General features: G+C 41.6%; 1 protein-coding gene across 2 annotated transcripts in view; it reads left to right on the plus strand.

The window, feature by feature from the left end:
- The first annotated feature begins 3,715 nt into the window (after positions 1-3,715).
- LIN7A (lin-7 homolog A, crumbs cell polarity complex component) overlaps positions 3,716-21,835 on the plus strand; it is a 36,530-nt gene continuing 18,410 nt past the window's right edge. Inside the window, exons 1-2 of one of the 2 annotated variants that reach the window (XM_063134708.1) lie at positions 3,716-3,824; positions 18,040-18,158. In XM_063134708.1, coding sequence (XP_062990778.1) covers positions 3,779-3,824; positions 18,040-18,158 — 165 coding nt within the window. In that variant the 5' untranslated portion in view covers positions 3,716-3,778. The remainder of the gene's footprint in view (positions 3,825-18,039; positions 18,159-21,835) is intronic. The other variant, XM_063134709.1, reaches the window with a different exon arrangement.

Raw genomic sequence — 21,835 nt, forward strand, 5'->3', positions numbered from 1 at the left:
GAGGGCATAAGATGAAGCAGAGACTCTGAGCATATAGGATTCCTCCTTAAAACAGCAAACCTACCCACTAGCCTTCCCCAACCAGGTGCCGTTCAGATGTGTTGAGCTGCAATAAAAAGGCAAAGACCTTTTTATTCAAACAGGCATTTGGCATTTAAGTGGGTCCGTAGGACTGGATGCAGTTTTTATTCTGTTGTTGTTGTTGTTGCGTTTTTACTTGTATTTTAATGTAGCTGTTTTTATTATCTTTTAAATTAAGCTTTATTTCTGATTGTAAGCCACCTTGAGTGCCATTTCTCTTGATAGAAAGACAGGATAAAAAAATCCAATATATAAATAACTCCCATCAATTCCATGGTGGCATGGCCAATGGCCATGTTGGCTGGGGGATGCTGGGATTTGCAGTCCAGTGCATGTTGAATGGTAGCAGTCTGGAGAAGGCTGCTATACACACTTACATGGGCTTAATTGTGATTACTTCTGCATAGGCAGGTGTAGGATTGTAGTGTTAGTGATAAAAAAATGCAAACCTAGGTACAACAGAATTGTCATAGTAGGTGTTTACTTTCCGCCCCCAATTAAATACATTCTTCTTAGTTCAAAACTAGGATCCCATGTAGTTCAAGAGCTCAACTGCCTTCTCCTCCTCCCTATAAACACCCATGACAATTACGCTTAGAAAGAAAGGTCGCATTCATACGGGGCAATGTTGCTCATCACATGGGAGATTGGGGTTGCAGTATGCAGGGAAGCATTAACCTCCCCAGCTGCCAGCCCAAAAGTGCCCCATGACAATTAGGCTTAGAAAAAAGCTCCTGTAAATGCTTGAGAGTTGTGCAGGGGATGGGATCAATGAGAGAAGATACGGCCCACATTCAACCCATGCACCAGCGGTTCCCCACCCTTAATTAATCTTTGACTCTTTTAATAGTCCAGTTCACTGGAACTGCCATTTATAGCTTCAGTTCTAAGCACAATGGTACAGTTGTAGCTTTGTACATCCACAAGGCCCTGGCCCCAGTGTTGTATAACGTAAGTTATCAATGTAGCTACAATGATGTTTTCCTCTGGTGGTAAAATAAAGAAGTTTCCTTGCATAGCACTGGCAGGATTGATGGTTCTGCATACCATAACCTAAAATAAATGCTACATGAGTGGCTTGGGAATCTGATCATTGTAGACCAGTTCATTTTTTATGGGTAGCAATAGTTGCCAAGTGAGACAGATTTGGCTAGCTGTACCCTACTTGGCAAGCACAGGATCCCACTTAGGTTTCTGTGGTATATGGCAACTGCCAGAGCAGTTAACATTGCAACTGCCAGAGATAGATTCATAGGACTGGACTATAAACAGAATATAAACCATTTTTCTACAGGAGAGAATTTCTTTGGTAAATACATTTAACCATATAAAGCACAATACAAAAGAAGTTAAGCATTGTTCTGTACCAATGAGAGCCACTGGTTTCAAAGGAACATGCTTAATTTTGTCTGCATGATGTCCACATAACTTCAGCCCCAGCAATACATGGAACATTGCACAGAGAAATATTCTTAAAATGTCTTCTTTGTAAAAATTTAACCAGCTGCATTAAATTGGTGCCTTCTACCATAACTAAACAGTTGGGTGTGTCTCCAAAAGACAAATAGCACTGATATCAGGTATAAGAGGCTTGGAATGGCTGAGCCTACACACACACACACACACCTTGTTCCAAACAGTTCTTTTTATACTTGGCAGAAAGCTGCAGAAAGGTGTGCTATATGTCAGACAAATCTGAAAAACCTTTTTTTTTTGTTTGCCTTATGTAAATGTCATGGTTTGAAGAACTGAAGTGATTTCTCCCAGGCAGGACTGCAGTTCTGAAAAGGCAGCATTTGAACGTTAGCTTTGCTATACCAAAACCTCATCTGTTGCCAGTGGGGTCCAGGCAAGGTAGTTCTGCTCTAAGGAAACGTTTGGGAAATTCCAATCCCCCAACTCTTTTTCTTAGAAGGGTGCGTAGAAGATAAAATATATTATATGTGAAGTCTGCAATCTTATCTACACTTATTTGGGAATGAGTGTCTTTGAATTTAGATGAGATTAGTTCTAAGTTGACACAGATAGTGTTGTTAAATGGCACTGGGGACTAGCCAGCCTCTGAAATGAAAGGGTCAGGTAACACTTCCTCAGCCTGGTACCCTCCAGATGTGTTGGACTACAGCTTCCATAATCCCATCGATAGCCATGCTGGTTGGGAATGATGTGTTGTAGTCCAACACATCTGGAGGGTGCAAGGTTGGGGGGACACTGGGTTAGGTGATGTCTCTGGAAGATTCCTGTCCTTATTAATACAGTGTCCAAAGAGTAGATCACTTAGGGAAGCCCTAATTCTTTGTCTATTAGAAAGTTAGAGCATCTCTACATTAAGGGAGAGAGAGTAGTTTACCCGGGGCTTTTGTGCCTCCTGGTTCTCTGGCGCGACTGTTATGGGCTGAATTACATGGGAGGAGAGGGCCAACAAGATCTTGCTGTTTCCTGGCTATTATTAGCTTCAGCTATTGAGCAGTATAGAAATGCAATAAATAAAGAAATAAAGAAATAAATCTCACTTTAAAACCAGTTCTTTTTATCTTGAGATTTCCAGAGCATTCAGTGGGAGGTGTCCTGGTTGTTAACAATGTCATGAAATTGACCTGAAAACTTCCATGAATGGCCAATTATCAATGTGCAATAAACCACTCGTTTAAAGGAATCCTTAGTCTTTGGGTGCACAGTCATAGGTCAGTCTATGCCTCTTCTGTGTGAACATTTCTACATGTAGAACTTTGCAGCTCATGAAACAGGCCCTTGTCTATTAAAATTTGTGCCACATATCTTAACCGTATAAGGTATCGCAACAGCCTGCAGCAGACTACCGCAGCTACTCTTCTAGAATTTAATCCAACCTGTGGCTTCCAGAAATGGACTAAGGCCCCATCATCCCCAGGGGAAGGCTTCTGTGCTCTGTAAGCACATTGCAGACTGTGGCCTTCAGTATTGAGTCCTCTGTCTTGGCTGCCTGCATGATGTGAGTTACTTGATCTGCGGATGCTGAAGAGTCACACAGGTGGACTCGTTTGTTGGCGAGGGCAACCTCCTGGGATCCTTTGATTCACCTTCTTGTTTCCAACTGATTTCGAGTTGTCATGTTGGCTAGAAACCCCTTGTGGGGACCTCGTTTTTCGTCTTACCCCCTTGCACAGCATTAAGCAGCTTGCGGGGCCCACTCACTTGGCTAATTTCGGGCTATCTCCCTTGCGCTGCGCGCTCCTCCGCCTTGTTTGCTCCGGCTCGAGGTGGCAGACTTTGATGTGGGCTCTCTCTGAGGCGACGGACGGGGAGAAGAAGAGGGTTAGCGGCGCTGGGGTGCCTCGAGGCTGCTCCCATGAGTCTTTGCACGTGCGTCTGCCCCAAACTTAGCTAACGCCCTAGCCGTTGCCCAGGGATGCACGTGGCCTCGGGATGACCCTTGCCTGCTGCTCTATTCCCGCTCGGCGAACAACAAACCCTGTGGTTCCGCGGCGTCGGCGCCTCCAAGCATCGCCCTTGCGGGAGGGCGCGCTCCTTCGCTCCCTCGCGCCTGTCCTCGCTGCTCCCCCCTCCACCCACACGCCATGCGCCTCTCCCTCCCCACCACCACCTTGCCCACCCCTCCTCCTCCCATAGCCCCACCCTCGTCCTCCTCCCGCTCCCAATCACACTCTAGCCTGATGCTGGAGCCCGGCGTCATTTCAGCCTCGGCGGCGCAACAGACATGGCGACGACGCTGACAGTGGTCCAGCCGCTCACTCTGGACAGAGGTAAAGCGCGGCAGCGCCCGGTGCCACCGGCTCACAGCCACCTTCCCCCGCTTTGCCTCCCTTGCGGGGGCAGCCTCGGAGAAGGATGCTTTCTCTGCCCGTTGCCATTTCAGTGCCGCTGCCGCAAAAGGCTCCCGGTCCTTCTGAAAAGACATCCTCAAGAAGAGCCCTGCGTGCCCGCTGCCTTTGGCTGGGAGGGCTGTGTTAGCCCACGCTGGCACCCACGGAGCCAAAGGAGCAGCACTGCCCGCCCGATAGCAGCGGCTCACTGATCTCGTGGGTAAACTCCCGCCCCGCTGCCCCCGTCCCCGGAGTCCCGGGTTCGCCTCTTGTCGGACAGAAAGGGCAATGGAGAATGCGAACGCCCAGCGGCAGCTGAGGTGGCATGACCGTTTGCTCCCCCGTATCAGCACAGAGGACTTGAGCCAAGCTCACGGAGTTGGGCATAGGTGAATGCAGAGGGGCGAAATGAAAGCGGGAGGGACTGGAAAGGAAGGGTTGAAACTTTTATTTTTACGCGATCCGCGGTCAGGCAAAATCGCTTTTGCCTGACCCCAAATGCACGGAACTGTGGGCAACCTTTCGAGATCGCCAGATCTCTTCATCAGGCAAGATGCTGCAAAAAGTGTAAGGTTGGGGTGGGGGGAGGTTGACTTGATGTTGAAGTCATGAAGTCTTAAGACTCTGACGGTACAGACTTAAGCACTTCATGACTTCCAACATCAAGTGAGTCTCCCCTCCACCACCCCCGCTTTTCGTTGTATCTTGCCAGGGGAAGAGACTTGTAGATCTCAAAAGCTTGCCCAAGATGCTGTAGTTTTTGGTTGGATCATTATTGGATCATCAATAGGGGCTTGGGGTACCAACACCAAGATGGCAGTTTCTGAAAGAAGATCTGGTCACCACAAATAAATCTCTGGTCCAGACCAGTGATCATTAATGTGGAGGAAGCTCATAAGCATATGGTGGAAGGAAATAGAAGTGGGATTTGCTTGTTAAAATCATGGTTTGAATACTCAAGTTGAAATGGGTAGTCTTTAATGTGTGTTAAGGAGTTATTGGATTTATATGATCTGGGGTGTCCACTATTCATTGCTATTTATTTACTTAGCTGTTTAATATTGCCAGTAGCTAACATCTTCAGTGTATTCTTTGTTATTTATAACTGCTCTCTACTGATCTATCAACTACAGTAGTAGAAGTGCTACAGATTTCTTTTTGATGATGGTTCTTTATTTTCCTTCTCCATAAAATCTTTGTAAAATAGGCTCTCACAAGACAAGAAAAGGCTTGCACATGTACAAAACCCAAAACTGGGTTGAAAGTTCCTGTGCTTCTGATAGCAATCTGTATTGTATGATGTTGTGGTGAAGTTTCTGGTTCTGATTGGCTGAGCTTCTGCTATGCCATGGAATATTCACGCATATTCCAAAACTGTCAGAATATTTGCAGCCTGGTTTCTTTGAGAAAAGGAAAAGGTATCAGTTTGGCTGAGATTGAGCCCTCAGATATCTCCAGAGGTAAGAGACTGAGGGCCAGAGAGGCCAAAGGCAAGGAAATGGGCAGATTAAACAGTGGAGAAATATAAAAGTAGGGCAGGAGGAAGACACAGTGGCCTGAAGAAAATGCTTTGGTGACTACAGACTAGGGAGTCAATGCAGGCATATGGCTACCATATCTATATACTCAGAAAGACCTACATCTTTAGCATTGCATATAAAGGAAATTTTAACCACTGTGGATTCTGCCTTGTGACCTGCTAATTGTAGAGAGCAGTGAGGTGGAGTGGGGTACAGAACACCACAATTATGTAAATTATCTACTCAGTTGCTTGCCTATAGACTTCTAGTTTGATATTACTGTTGTTTGCATAGGGAGTAAAGACATCATTGTTCTTGGTACTGACTATTAGGTACATTTCTGTTCCACCTTTCTTCCAAGGAGCTCAAGGTAATGTAGTACATAGTTCTTCCCTCTCCCCTTTTATCCTCCTAACAACCCTTTAAGGTTGTTAACCCTACAACCCTACCAACTGTCTCTGCAGAGGCCACCAGTGAGGGAGGAAGCAGCAGCCAGGCACCTCTCCACTGTGCCTGGGTCTAGCTCCAGCTGAGAGCCCCCTCCCTCCTGCTGCCAACTGTCTCTGCAGAGGCCTCCAATGAGGGAGGAAGCAGCAGCCAGGCACCTCTCCACCATGCCTGGGTCCAGCTCCAGCTGAGAGCCCCCTCCCTCCTGCTGCCAACTGTCACTGCTGAACTTTGCAACTAAGAATGTAGTGCCTGAATTTGCTTTGCTTTCCCCCTCCCCCTCCTCCTCCCTCCCAATCCCTTTTCCTTTTGTGTCATGTCTTTTAGATTGTAAGCCTGTGGGCAGGGACTGTCAAGAAATACTTTTGTAAGCCGCCGTGAGAGCCTTTGTTGGCTGAATGGCGGCATAAAAATCCTTAAATAAATAAATAAATAAATAAAAGGTGGGTTTGGCTGAGAAGTTGTGGCTCCCCCAAGATCTCCCAGTGAGCTTCAAGGCTGGGTCTCCCTGCTTCTAGAGTTGCATTCTAATCTTTATACCATACTTGACCCTCTGTGGAATGCCTGTTCTAATATCACATGGTCATCTTTGAGACTACAGCTGAAGAATCCTATCTAATTCTTCATTGCTATAGTTAAGTTACAATGCAGAAAACACCGAAGTTGTGGTTGTTGTTTTAATGTTCTGCATTTCATACCCTCTGCTACATTAGGGATTGCAATTATGTTGGTAAAATATGTACCCTGAAAACATTGGCATTGCCCCTAATGAGCTTTCTGCGCAAAGGAACATTGTGCTTTGTTAATGTGAAATAGATGAAAAAAATAACTTTCTTATTTGCTTTTTAACATCACTTATTTGTGCATTTTGCAATGCAATCTTATGCATGTCTACTCAGAAGTAAGCACAAATGGGTTCAGTAGGACCTATTCCCAGGTAAGTGTATATAGGATTGCAGCCTTAGGGAATGAAATCAAATTCTGTCCATGTACAAGGGTCAAGAGTCTTAAAGCATTTCTTTTTTAATCTTTATAGAGTGTGCCTGAAAGCTTCCTAAGAATTTTTAAGTCTTGTACTTGATTTGGGGATGATTAAAGGCAGTGCCTTGGTTAGAAATAAATTATCTGTAGAGGATTACAACAGGTTCCAAACACAACACAGAGAAGTTCCTGCTTTACATTCAATGTAAAAAGAAACCTGTTAATCTCAGTTTAAATTTAGACAGCCTGTACTTTGTTGGATTCAGAGGAAGACCAGAAGAATTTGTACCATAATGATATTACTGAAGATTGATTCCTGAAATGTGTGAGTTATATTACTCAAATCAAAGAGAGAAAAGTTTAGTTCAAGTATAAGTATTAAGATTTTTTAAAAAGTGGGGGGAGAACATTGCTTAGGAGGGAGAATGTATCTTTCTTCTAAGAATTTAGGAACTCTGTGTGTAATTTATAGCTCCACCCCAGTGGTGGCTACATTAAGCAGGATAAATATTTCCTGGCAAAAGGTTGAACAGATGGTGATCCATTAGAAAGCACAGCTTTTTCAAAGGAAAGCATTGCTATCACACAATCATTACCCTTTGCCTTTCAAGTCATTACTATTTTTAAAGACTAGATCAAATTAAATGCTATTACAATTCTTCCTTTTACATTTAGGATGCTGCTGGAGCTTTCATGAGAGTGTGTAGCAAGGAATTGAAATGTATCAACTGGAAGCCCTATGCAAAAACAGAACATATGTAAAATAATTAAATATCAAGGGAAAGCTACCACCTATTACATAGGTATGAGAACATACTTTAAGAAATTGCTCACAGTATTAATAAGCCTCAAAATAAGTGTAGATTTATGTCAAAATTTAATTAATAGCGATATTCCAACAGTCTGTTGTTTTGAATTTTACAAATGAAAATTTTGTTCAAATTTAAAATTTGTTGACATTCCAAATGAACTTGGAAAAAATAGTAACAGTTCAATGATCAATGTATTTGCATAATAAAATTATTATTATTATTCCTAATATTGTGTAAATGAATGCTAAGATTGACACTGCATGAAGTGGTATCAACAATGGCAAACAATTGTTGCCAGAAAAACATCAAGGAAATGTCAAAAGGAAGTGACATTGTTCTTGGATCTGCCAACTGTTTCATGTGGATTAAGTAATGACAAGCAATAGCTATGGAGCTGAATCTTCTGCATGTTTTCTCACTAGATCCCACTGAATTCCATGGGACTTATATCTAGTAAGTGTTAGGACTGCAGCTGAACAAGGCAACCCAATAGTCTATTTAAGATGGCTGCTGCCACCTTATATCAGTGAAACTAGCCAGTATCCTAGACACACTTTCAATGTTTCAGCAGTGTTGAAACTATAGTAATAGCAGTAGAAAAAAGAACTAGTATAACAGTGAATGCCACTCCCACAGAGTTTTAGCAACACAGGTGCCACCCACTAATTTTATTTAATTCAAAGGTGCAAAACATGGGGAGAACTGGGGCTATTTTTGCCCCTAGAACTCCTCCTATGAGGTACAGTATGCTGGACATCCCCCAAAAAGTTTTGAAATTGGGGGATTCAATGGGGGGTGGCGGCACCTGGAGCACTACGGAATGCAAAAAAAGGTCAAATCTAGGTTGTTTGTAAGCTCCACAGCTGCTTGGTTGGTTTACCAACTATGGCCTCTTCTACACAGGGATAGATTGACCACAGTGGTACAAGCGTTAGTAACTTCAAGACTGGATTACTGCAATGTGCTCTATGTGGGGCTGTCCTTAAGGCTGCTCTGGAAGCTGGAGCTACTGCAGAATGCAGCAGCTCGGTTGTTATCAAGAGCTGCCCCTTTTCAGCATGTAACTCCTTTGCTGAGAGAACTGCACTGGCTGCTGATTTGCTACTGGGCCAGGTTTAAGGTTTTGGTACTAGTGTACAAAGCAACTTGGAACCAAGATACCTGAGAAAGCACCTTCTCCCTTACCAACCTGCCCAGTCACTAAGATCATCAGCAGACAAGGGACTCCAAGTTCAATTGCAGTCCACAGTTTCCTGGGAGAGGGAACCAGGAAGAAATGCATGCATATCCCTGCAGCAATGTACCTGGCTTACAAGACTGAGGGTTACAAGGACAAATGGCCTCACGTAGATAGCTGCCTAGTACCACAACTCATCTCTTGAATGCCTTGCATTTTGCATAGTCCTGGTTCTTACCTTTCAAATAGGTAAAGACCAGAAGTGGTTGTTTGATCAACTATTAAGAGTAGAATGATGGGTGTTCACCATCAAAATGTGGCTGTATTCTCCGCAGAGCTGTTCTTAGTGTATGATATGAGAGGGGTATCTAGGAACATAGCAAGCTGCTTTATACTGAGTCAGACCATTGGTTCATGTAGCCCAGTATTATTGACACTGACTGTTAACAGCTCGCCAGGGTTTCAGGCAGGTGTTTTTCCAGGCCTAGCTGGAGATGCTGAGGATAGAACTGGGACCTTCTGCATACAAAGCATAAGCTCTCATCACTGAGTTGTGGCCCCTCTGCATTTGGGGATTTGTGGCAATAGGGACCCCCTTTGTCAGCCAAACCATTTTATTGTAATATAGCAATCAACCATTACATAGATCCCATGTGTGCAAATAGCAGATTTACCCTATGTCATCTCTTGAGTAAAACTTCTCCTGCCTTAAAAATTTTGATAGCAGTTTTGCTGTCATAACTGGCACACAGGATTTTGTCAAGGATGAAGATAAGGCGGTCTCTCCTATAATCATCTCATCCTGCCCACCCACCCACCTATTTCTCCCTTATCCCTTTGTAGTTAAAGTTACACCCTAGTATATTAGTTAAATGCACTTAAGTTAGTAGCATAGTAGCATGCCACTGTAACATAGAGTTACTCTGGTGAAGGGGATTTAGTTGCAACCCTATCCTTGTTCAGCCTCTGTAACATGAGTACAGGATTGCACTGCAAATCTTCTCCATTGATTGGTAGTATTTCATTTTCCCTGGACCTTAATAAGATAAAACCATGCTTTATTTTCTTCTCAAACACAACAGTGACATTTACACATATATCCTGTGCAAAATTTGCATTAAGCAATTTAAAGCGTAAAGGTTTTTTTTTTTAATGCCTGTAGGCTAATTTAACGTTGGGAGATTACTTGAATTTCAAGCACAGGAATTACTTTCTTTAATTTCTGTCAGCATATGTCTTCCTACCTGCAAAACTGTATTTTAGGACTCCTCTGTTACGCAAAATACATCTCCAAAATAATGGAAATGTTAATCACTTTACAGTTTAATCTCACAGGCATTGCCATTTAGCTTGCATGGAGCTGTACTGGCAGAGCAGAGAACGTGCAGCAATGCAACTAACCGGGAGATTGAATTGCAGATGTTCCAGGGTTTAAGGGATTTGGAATGCAGAAGATCACATGGCATTTAGTGGGTAAGGCTGAATGATGGAGTATAGTAAGGGAGAAACTGAGAATGGGGAGAAGCATAGCAGAATGTAAGGAGAGAAGTGAAACATATAATTAGCCACAAGCGCTGCCAGTGAATTTATTAAGTGCCAATACATAGTGGGTGGCTCCAGACTCAGTCAAGTTTAGAGTAGACCTATTGAAATCAGTGAGATTTATTTTAGCCATGAATAATTTAAACCCTATTCATTTCAGTGGTTCTAATCCAAGAATGATTAAACCTGGAATCAATCCAATGGCTTTATTATGAGTAGTAAAATTCAGTGCCCTCAAATACACATATACATTGACTTGAAAATATCTGTGGTTTATTTGACTGGGCCTAGCATGAGGCATTTTGAGACCTTTGAGGAGAGCAGTTAATTAGAATTATTCTTTGCTGCTAATTAATGTACAGAGCAAGGTTATGCCCTCATAATTGCAGCACCCAAAATAACATTAAACTGTTGTTGATATGTACTGTGTGTTAATGAGAGGGAGAGAAGGCAGAGAAAAGGGATGACTGCCTGTATCTTAACTGCAGTGCTTCAGAAGCTGGATCTAGTCTTTTCTCAGCAGTAAATGATGGTTGTGGTCCGGGCACCCAGGGATCTGACCTTGCCAGGGATCCACAACAAGGAGAGGCAGGCAGTCTCTTGAAGCTGGCTTTGCAGTTGTTGTTTGCATTGGTGGCTGGAAGGAAGGAGGGAAGCTGCTCTCTTCTTTCAGAGGCTAATGCAGCTGGCACTGGGCTTGATGGTCCTTCATTAAGAATATTATTAATAATAATATTTATTTATATAGGGCCATCAATGTTCATGTGGATCAGCGTTAATTAACCTAGACAAAATATCATAGAGGTTTTCATGTATATGCATGATCACCCTTTGGATTAGATTGTAAGCCTATGCGGCAGGGTCTTGCTATTTACTGTGTAATCTGTACAGCACCATGTACATTGATGGTGCTATATAAATAAATAAATAAATAAATAATAATAATAATAATAATGGATGGCCTAGGGTTAGCTGTTTCAGCAAATTACAGATCTGATCTACTTCTTATTTGCATTAAATCATCTTTAGTGGACTGTAGTTGCTTTGATATGTAAAAGGAACAGTACTGTCACATTGGCCATTAAACTTTCATCAAAACTCTTAGTTGTAAACAAGGCAAATGAGACACAGAGACGATTTAATCAAGAATCATTCAGGCATTAATACATGAGAGTATGACATCGAAATAATGCAAACTTGTCGACAATAATTCATCCTCTTCTCAAATCTATATCCTAAGAAATTTGAAAAGTTCTAAGTCACATAGTTCAACTCAATTTTCTTCTTGTGAATGCAAATAACTTATGAATAGGGTGGATGTGTCAAAACATAGAGTTAAAGAATAAAAAGAGAGACCTGACTAGAGTATTAAAATGAAACCTGAATATGAACATTCAAAATAAGATGACAGAAACCTATAACAACAACCCTCAAACTGGAATACTACAAAGATTTGAGGGGGTTGTATCAGAATTCTACTTTTCTTTTCTTTTTCTTTCCCATTTCTCATTTTGGTAGGTTATTTCAGTGGGTTTGCTTTTAAGCAGTGGATCTTTTAATTCAAGTACAGACATTAAATGCTTTCATTGGTCATCTGAGGAAATGGATTTTTTTATTGAGTTTGTGCAATACTAGGAATAATGAAAAATCCTAAACCATTACATCACTGGAGAGCCTGGAGATTAAAAATCCCAAACCATCCGCTATCTCATAATATGGATTTTAATTTTGTACACTCATTATCTACATTTGGAACCTTTTCATGTAGAGTAAGATATAGTGTTTAACATACCTCCATGGCTTTTTTGTGGTTACAAGAAGAAACGTTTATAATTTAGAACACTCCAGCCACAACATTTCAGTAGAATCTGCACAATAAAAGTTATACTTGAGTATTATTTCTAATCACAGAAGAGCCATACTCTTATCAGCATTTAATCTTCATTATATAACATATTTTCTAGTATAGCCAAGCATCTCTCTTGCTCAATGCATGTGGATATCCATACTCCTAAAAAGGGATGATTGGTTTCAAAAGTACTTAATAATAATAATATATTGATTTATTTATTTGTTACCTGCGTCTCCCTCTGGATCGAGGCAGGGTTCAACACAAATGCAAATGCCATAAAATACATATAATTGATTAAAACATTTAAAACTAATACATTATTAAAAGCAGCACTGTATTAAAAGGCATCTTAAAACTCAACTGGATAGGCATGCCAGAAGAGATCAGTATTTATTTATTAATTAATTTATTACATTTATATACCACCCAACAGCCAAAGCTTTCTGGGCGGTTTACAACTCTAGGCGGTTTACAAGTCTTTATAGCTTTCTTAAAATCTGGAAGACTGTTAAGTTGGCAAATCTCTCCCAGCAGGTAATTCCATAATCCGGGAGCGGCAGAAGAAAAGGTCCTCTGGGTAATAGTTGTCTGCCTTGTTTTTGTTGACTGGAGTAAATTCTTCCCAGAGGACCTGAGTGTGTGGGGCGGATTGTACAGGAGAAGGCAATCCCGCAGGTAGCATGGACCCAAACCATGTAGGGCTTTAAAGGTGATAACCAACACTTTATACTTTGCCTGGAAACTAATTGGCAGCCAGTGAAGAGATTTTAAAACTGGTGTAATGTGGTCACCCCTAGGTGTACCGGTGACCAGCCTGGCTGCCATATTTCGAACTAGTTGAAGTTTCTGGACTAGGCACAAAGGTAGCTCTATGTAGAGCGCATTACAGAAGTCGAGCCTCGAAGTTACCAGCACATGCACTACCGTCTTTAGGTCTTCCAACTCTAGGAAGGGGCGCAGCTGGCATATCAGCCGAAGCTGATAGTAGGCACTTCTGGCCATCGCATCTATCTGGGCTGTCATTTGGAGCAATGGATCCAGAAGCACCCCCAAGCTGCGAACTCAGTCTTTCAGAGGGAATGTAACCCCATCCAGAACTGGTTGACACACCTCCAAACCCAGGTTATGAACTTTGACAGCAAACACCTCCGTCTTGTCTGGATTCAGCTTCAGTTTGTTTTTCCTCATCCAGCCCATTACCATCTGTAAGCATTCATTCAGAGGAGACACACTATCCTTAGCTGATGCTGTTGTCTAGAGAAATATATTTGGGTGTCATCAGCATACTGATAGCACCCCACCACATGCCTCTGGATTATCTCTCCCAGCGGTTTCATGTAAATATTAAATAGCATTGGGGAAAGGATGGCACCTTGTGGTACACCACACAGCAGCTCCTTCTTTGAGGAGCAGCTATCCCAAAGCATCACCATCTGGAACCTGCCCGAGAGGTAGGACTGGAACCACTGAAGCACAATGCCTCTGATTCCCAGTCCCCTCAGGCGATCCAGAAGGATACCATGGTCAATGGTATCGAAAGCCGCTGAGAGATCCAAAAGTACCAGCAGGGACACACTCCCCCTGTCAATACTCAGGCGTAGATCATCAGCTAAGGCGACCATAGCGGTCTCAACTCCATATCCTGCTCTGAAGCCAGTTTGAAATGGGCCTAGCTTGTCCAAGGTTTTGTCATTGTGTGTGTTCTGATGTGGATTTGTTGCATGGCTTGGATGCTATAATTCTTATTCTTCTAGATAGATAAAATCCGGTGTCGATTCTGTGCTTGTATTCACATGCCTTTTAAAAGACACCGTCATCTATATATTATACTTTCAATGTGCATTGTGGTTTACAGTCATAAAAATTCAGATAGCTTGGCCACTATTTCCTCCATTTTTAGGTAAACATGGAAACTAAGGCTGACTCATTGCGAGTTTACCCAGTCCACATAGTAAGCCCAGCTGAACTGGACATCTTTAACTCAACTCAGCCTCATAGGTCCAGCAATATTCAATGAATCATAGCTGTTCAACATTAATGAATCTTTTGCTTGGAAAAGGCAAAGAAAATGGATTGGTTCAAGACTTAGTCAGAGCAGACCCACTAAAATCAATGAGATTTAAATTAGTTATGACTAACTTAAACCCTATTAATTTCAATGGGTCTCCCTGAAGTATGACTAAGTCTGGATCCAGCCCGATATTTTAAAGAAATACTTTTGTCGTGGGTGGCCTTACCTCAGTAGAGAGCACATTCTTTGTAGAAGAATCCCTAACATTTCTGGTTAAAAATATCTTTGGTGCCAGGGTTGGGAAAGATATACACCTGACACCTTGGATAACTATTTCAACTCACATAGCACTGGGTTATTTATTTATTTATTTATTTATTACATTTTTATACCGCCCAATAGCCGAAGCTCTCTGGGCGGTTCACAAAAATTAAAACCACAGTAAAACACCCAACAGTTTAAAACACAATTACGAAATACAGTATAAAAAGCGCAACCAGGATAAAACCACACAGCAAAGTTGATATAAGATTAAAATACAGAGTTAAAACAGTAAAATTTAAATTTAAGTTAAAATTAAGTGTTAAAATACTGAGTGAATAAAAAGGTCTTCAGCTGGCGACGAAAGCAGTACAGTGTAGGCGCCAGGCGGACCTCTCTGGGGAGCTCGTTCCACAACCGGGGTGCCACAGCGGAGAAAGGGTTAGATGGACCAATGTTCTGTCTCTGCTTTCATTACCACAGCTTATCTGAATTGTAAGATCCTGAAGCTGTTATTTGTCTTTGGGGGAAACGTGTATGGTAATTGAATCTTTAGCTGACAAAATTCCCCAACACAGAACTTTGGTTAAAGTGCAGACATTATATTTTATTATTAACAGAGGCGAAACAGTTGATAATTATGCTATCCAGCCTATCAGAATCAAAATTTCACATTACGTATGTTGCTCAGAAGGTAGTGGAGCAAGGACATAATAAGTAGTCCTGTAAGTATCCTCTTGTCACCCAAACATGGAGTACATATGAATAAATAATTCTTCATGCCATTATTGTCTTTATTGCATTTGTATCCCTCTCACTGGGTGAGCAGTGGACATCAGTTTTGAGAGTAGCAATCACCAATTTGGGTGACGGACTGAGTGCCTTTCACTTCTACCCCCGAAGCAGTGGTGCCCAAGTTCAGAGCACTGGCATTTGTTCAATGAGAGATCCTTGCATGCTGCCTCGTGCGATGCATTATTATTATTTATAATAATTATTTATTACATTTATATACCGCCCCATAGCTGAAGCTCTCTGGGCGGTTTACTGCCTATGCATGAGGATAAAAAGAGAGTTATTTTTAATTCTTACATGCTTAAAAGGCATCAGAACAAACATAAAAAATATGCTGAGTGTTACAAACAAGATGATGACCTAGTTTTCACATATTTACAGAGCTACATGGACATTTCTGCATGTACCACACACTTATGTTTACCGTTGATTAGTTTCTAGTTATCACAATAAAACCATGATACTGCTGTATCCCTCTTGTTTTCCATTTCATAATAAGATAATATCCTAAGAAGAATACAAATCAAATGTGTGAATTAAAATTTAAAAGGAGAGCTTTTCTCCAACTCGTGATACTTTTATAATTTACAGAGTTTTTAAACCGAGTTTCAGGAATGAGCTGGAAGTAACTGTATGCTAATATAGGAAAGAAAGAGACTAGATTTTTTTTTAAAAAAAGTCCTTATCCCTAGCATTTGGGCTTGTGAAGCCTCTGCAAATGAGATTTGTGCATGAAGTCTATTATTTGTATAGGTCATGTATCATGAAGACAGTTGTTAGTGGAGTGATAGAGTAGTTTACATAATAAATGATCTCTACAAAACAGGACAGATGGTAGGCAAGCTTAGTAAAACTATTTTTTCCTTGAAATGTCTCATCTAAATTGGTTTAGATTATAATTTTGTTGCACCAATTTTGTTGGAAGGCTTCAAGTTAAACAGAACTATTACTGGAATTTTATCATGTATGATAATGCCCACTCCCATCAGGGGCTCAATAAACTTTTATTTGCTACCTGTTTAAGACTGCAGAAATGAGTGTGAATGTGTGAATGAGTCAAGCTCTGGGGAGTACACAAAAACGGGTGGTAGGTTGCATTTAATGTAGTGGGCCGTACATTGTGTCTGCTGGTGTTATCCTAATTTCACAAGAAAACTATAAAAGCTCTTGTATGAAGTAGGATTAATATGCTGAATCAAATCAGCTGGCTGGTTTTGGAAAGTCTTTTATTTCTTCACACACACACACACAGAGAGAGAATTTTAATATCCTATAATGATAGACAATAGTGGTTTAGTTTGGGGAAAGTTCAGCCAGGGAGGCCCTCACAACAGGGTGAGGTAGCAAATTGCACCCCTTCCCATCCATCTTGAAGGTCTGTTCTCCCTGCCCTGCCACCTCCAGCAGGAGCTCTGGAGAGCCCCACCAGCTGCTCTCCTGCCATGACATTTGCCACAGTGACAGAGCTGCTGAAATGGTTCTCTGGAGCAGCTGCCTGCTCTCTGTTTCCCTTGCCACATACCACCTTTTACTTTTGCCACTGCTGCATTAGTTCTATGGAGTAGTGGTGGTGGGACGCTTGCGAGAGCTCGCCCAGGTCTCACAAGAGCCCCTCAGCCACTTCTTCCAGCTGCTAGGCTCTCTAGAGAGCCAACCTTGGCAGCAGCAAACATAAGGAGAGGGTGTGTGCATGCGATGGGGAAGGGAGGTGATGCAGCAGAAGGACGCATGTGAAGCAGTGATGCTGGGGAAGGGTGCCATGTAGTTGTAGCAGCTTGTGTTCTATCCTGCCTCAGGCAGCAAGAAAGCTTCAGCTTGGGGCTACGTCCAGTAGATCCTTTATGGTTTTATGTAAAATCATGAAATTCTTGGATACTGCTTTTGGGGTGGAAAAGACAAGGTAGGGTGTTGTTTATGCAATGGCCCAAGATAGAAGAACTGTAAAAGATGGAGGAAGGAGTTGACTTTGTTCTAGGCTTTCAAGTGAAACTATTCCCTCTTAACCACAGCCTCCCTGATCGTTTTACTCCTGAAGTTCATCCTTGCAGTCATTTATACAAAGGAAACAAAGCGTTCAGCTCCCATTGGCCAAACATCTATGGTGATGGAAGAGATGGAAAGTCATCACCTGTTCCCTTCCTTTCCATTTCTGAATCGCACAAAAATGTATGGGGAGAATATGGCAGCTTAAATAACAATGTATCTTTATCAGTTAGAATGTTATTAAAATCGGCCTGTACCATTTGTGACCCACCAGATTGAATAAAATGCATCAGCAGCCCCCGCTCACCCCGAGGACTCAATTAAGCCCCCCTTTATTCCTGTCTTCAGACTGCCAAGGCCAGGTTTGTTCATGGGATGCATTGTACCATGCAAGTTGGTGGGCTGTGTTCAGCCTGGTGGATTGCATGACATGCAAAAGTGGGTGTACTTGGTTAGCTGGATGATTCTGGTTGTAGGAAAACTTTCAAAACACCTTTAGCTATATGGATACTTTTCCAACACCCACACATATTTGTGTGGGTCTTGGATTGCAGCTGACAGCAACAGACATAGATAGGCATATTTAAAGTAACTGAAAATGCAGAATCGAACTTGATCGTCTCAGTAGAGACAGAAAAAATAACTGTGGGATGGCAAAATCTCCTTGTGCAATTTAAAAATTATAGCATACACTCCTCTGTGTAGTTGGAACAGGAGTAATACAAGTCACAACATGTTCTTCACTGACCCTTTCCCTTATTTTTATCTATTCAGATGTTGCCAGAGCAATTGAACTACTGGAGAAACTGCAAGAATCTGGAGAATTACCAGGACACAAACTACAGTCACTTAAAAAAGTACTGCAGAGTGAGTTTTGTACAGCTATCAGAGAGGTATGGTAATGAATCTCTGGCAATATTTATGGGGAATGGGGAGGCTACTGCTTTTAACGCAAATAGAGGGCACAAGTCACTGTGATTTCTTCACTACCATGCAAACAGATGAGCATTGCTCCATGGAATTTGTATAAGAGTCCTTGGCTTGCCCGCCCTGTTAGTCTTTTGCAGATCTAATTTGAATAAATGTGGCCCAATTTTATACTATACCTATGTGACTCATCTCTTTATTTCCCCACCTCCATTCACAGTAGCAAAATCAAACACTAGGGAACCAAGGCATTAACAGTGCATAGAGTGAAACATTGTTTTAATGAAGGAATATCTTGATGACTAGAAGAAACAGCAAACAGTAGTTTAATGTTCAGTGGGTTGCATTCAACAGTCTCCTTCTGCCCATCCCCTGCACCCCCAAATCTGCTTGAGGTTTGGGGACTCTCTGGAGCAGATTAGGTGGGAAGGGAAACTCCTGTTACATGAGTGGAAGTCTCAACACTTGGTGTTTAGTTTCATTTATGTTTGATTTAGCCCAATGTTTTCAGTTTACTTAGGGTGACCATATGGAAAGAGGACAGGGCTCCTGTATCTTTAACAGTTGTATAGAAAAGGGAATTTCAGCAGGTGTCATTTATATGCATGTAGCACCTAGTGAAACTCCCTCTTCATCATAACAGTTAAAGTTGCAGGAGCCCTGTCCTCTTTTGTATCTGGTCACACTAGTTTATTTTAAAGGGAATATTGTTCCTTTCATGAAAACAATGGTACTATCTGTGCTTTGCAGTAGTTAGCTTTTTAAGAACTTTAATTTGATCAATTAAACCCTCCTAATTGATGACAGGATGTTTCATAGGCTTATTTTTATATGGTACAGATAGGGATCTATACCATGAAGAGAAGCTTAGATATATCTGGAACACTTCTAGAAAAGTGCTCTCTTACATTTATATTCATCTGTGAAAAGTATTTTGAACTGCAGCCAATATCTAGCCCTTTGTAGCAGGTGCAAAAACCAGGAAACCAGAAAATTACTTATAGACTTTGATTCACTGTTGGTTCAATGAACTAAAAGCAATCTAGCCAGACTTTGACAAGATAGTGTATAATAGCTTTAAAAAACTCTTATGGTCTGTTGCTTAGTGACAATTGATTGTCCCACCCTTTAAGACCAAGACATTAAGGGTGCATTTCTATGCATGGTTTGACAGGGGGTGGGGGTGGGGAGTCCTACAACTCCCAGCATTTCTCTCCCAGTCTTGCTGACTGAGGAATGCTGTGAGGTATAGGACTTTTTTCTGTCTAAATGTGCATAGGCTGCACCTTCAGTTCATTTTAGTAGTGCAATCTTATGTATATCTACTCAGAAATATGCTCCAATGAGTTTAATGAAGCTTACTTTGAGGTAAGTAGATGTAGGATTGCAACCTGTCAAGGCAATCCTATGGTGGAGAGAGATTCCATGGTAGAGGCACCACCTCTTTGTAAGCGCTGCAGAAGGTGGTGGGGTCCCTTTTCTTTTTCTTCCAGTCCTTCTCTTTGTGTGTATCTCCCATTGACAAATGGAGGGGAAATCACTGCACTGGCTCCAAGGCTAGTGTACATTTCCTCCCTTGTTGGGAGCATGTCAAGGGAATGAAGGGGCTTTGGATCTTGTGGATTTTCAGTACACCCTAATATGCCCCATTCACTGCCAGAGGTACATCTATGTTAGCAATTCTTATTCCACTGATGTACCAGGGACTCCTTCAGGGCACAAGTGTTGTTACTAGTTTGTACCGCCTACAAACTAGTAACATCGGCAACATTCTACAACCTGTCAAAGTCCAGCTGACTTGGCTGTGGAAATGCAGCCTTGGAGCCTTATAATTATACGTTAAATAATGTCTGAATTCTGAAGAAATAGATTGATATTTATGCTAGTTAACACATGTGATATCTTTCAATAGTTTTGTCATTCTGTAAATATATATATAGTTAAAGGAAGAAAAATGGATCACAGTGAGAAAAATGCTAAACATCTGGAATGATTGCATGGTAACACTAAAATCTGCATGGTTTATCAACTCTTAATTTTTATGATTGTTGCTTGATTACACCACATCATGGCTTTTGGAAGCTCATTTACTCTTGCTCCAGCACAAGAAGTTGGTGAAAGTTTGAACTAAGGTTGCAAAGAAACCACAAGTTGAATCCAATGTCTGCCAAAAATCTGGGTTTACTAAGGTCTTAATCTGTGCTTTACAGTAATTTCAACAGTTGTGGAGAATATTTAGAAGGCATGATCACAAAGAGTGCATCAACTGTTCTGCCCTCAGAGATCTTATTGGTTCCACAGTCTTTCTTTCAACAGGCTGTCTCATAACATCCCTGTGAACATCCCTGAGCTCAGTTCATACTTGGAATTGGGATTGGGAATTATGAGCAACATTGGAGAATGCCTGAAATGAAATCTATTTCCCCCCCCCCCCATAATTATAAATGGACTTTGGGTTGTAATTGCGCTTTCCCTGAGCCCCCAACACTCTCTCCTGTGAGCTGTCACACCCCATTGCCGGGCATTTATGGCTGGCAGCTGGGCATCCATTGTGACTGTGAGGGCAACATAGAAGGAAGCCATTTTCTCTCCCTCTGTTTTATTTGCTTTCCCTTTCCTGAGTTAGCAAAACTGATTTCTCATGTAATAAATGTGTCTCATAAAACAGGCCATGAATAGTTAACAAGTGGAGAAAACAAACCGTCTTCTTCTACAAGTTCACTACTAACACTTTCCTCAAACTATTCTGTCGCTTGCAATTTGTCAAATGAATTATTATTCTTTTTTAATTATGAAAGTATAAAGATTTAGAGAACCACATTTTGCTATTGTCCAGATCTCTGTGTTTAGAGAAAAAGCATGTCTTTAAGATTGCATCAATGTGCAGATTTAATTGATTTTAAGTATGGGATCTCCCATGTTTAGAACAGATTGTAGTCACCACATGCATAGCTTGGCTGTCTGAATCTACCCTAAATGGCTTCACATTTCTAGCCCATTTGATGTCCCTTCCCCATGATGAATTTGTGTGTAGAGGTAGAACTTCAGTATAGCTGTTACTAGGTTAATTTTCCACATGAACTGTACATCTGTAACATACCTCAAAACACATTTGATGCAACTACCTGCACTGTGGCAGGTATTCGAAAGCAATTTCTTTTCTATCAAGTTGAATGAGAACTGACAAAAAATATGTGGGGAAAATTTTTCACACAGCACTAGCCCTGCCCTCCCTGTATTGGCATGCAGGGGAAAAGTACTGGAGGAACTTGATCAGGTCATGGGACTGATTATGGCTGACCAAAGGCCACCTGGTGAGGTCATAGCAGAAACAATATTCTACCTAATTCATAGCTCAGTCTCTTAGCTGCTACACTACCCCAACTCCTGCTATGCTTTCCTAACACCAGATAATATTTTGTACACATGTACTGTACACATGTAATTATAGTCTATACAATTGTCACAAAATTTGCTATAACTATTTACAAGAAGGGTGGGAGCAACATTTTATAATAAATAGTAAGCAGAATATTACAGGGATAGTCGGTTCATCCTTCAAACAATAGTGCATTTCTTCCCTTGCTTTCACACAGAATGAAGGGCAGGTTCACACTTTCTGGAAATCCTGTCCACACTGTGG

This window comes from Elgaria multicarinata, chromosome 9, assembly GCF_023053635.1.
Source record: "Elgaria multicarinata webbii isolate HBS135686 ecotype San Diego chromosome 9, rElgMul1.1.pri, whole genome shotgun sequence".
NCBI lineage: Eukaryota > Metazoa > Chordata > Lepidosauria > Squamata > Anguidae > Elgaria > Elgaria multicarinata.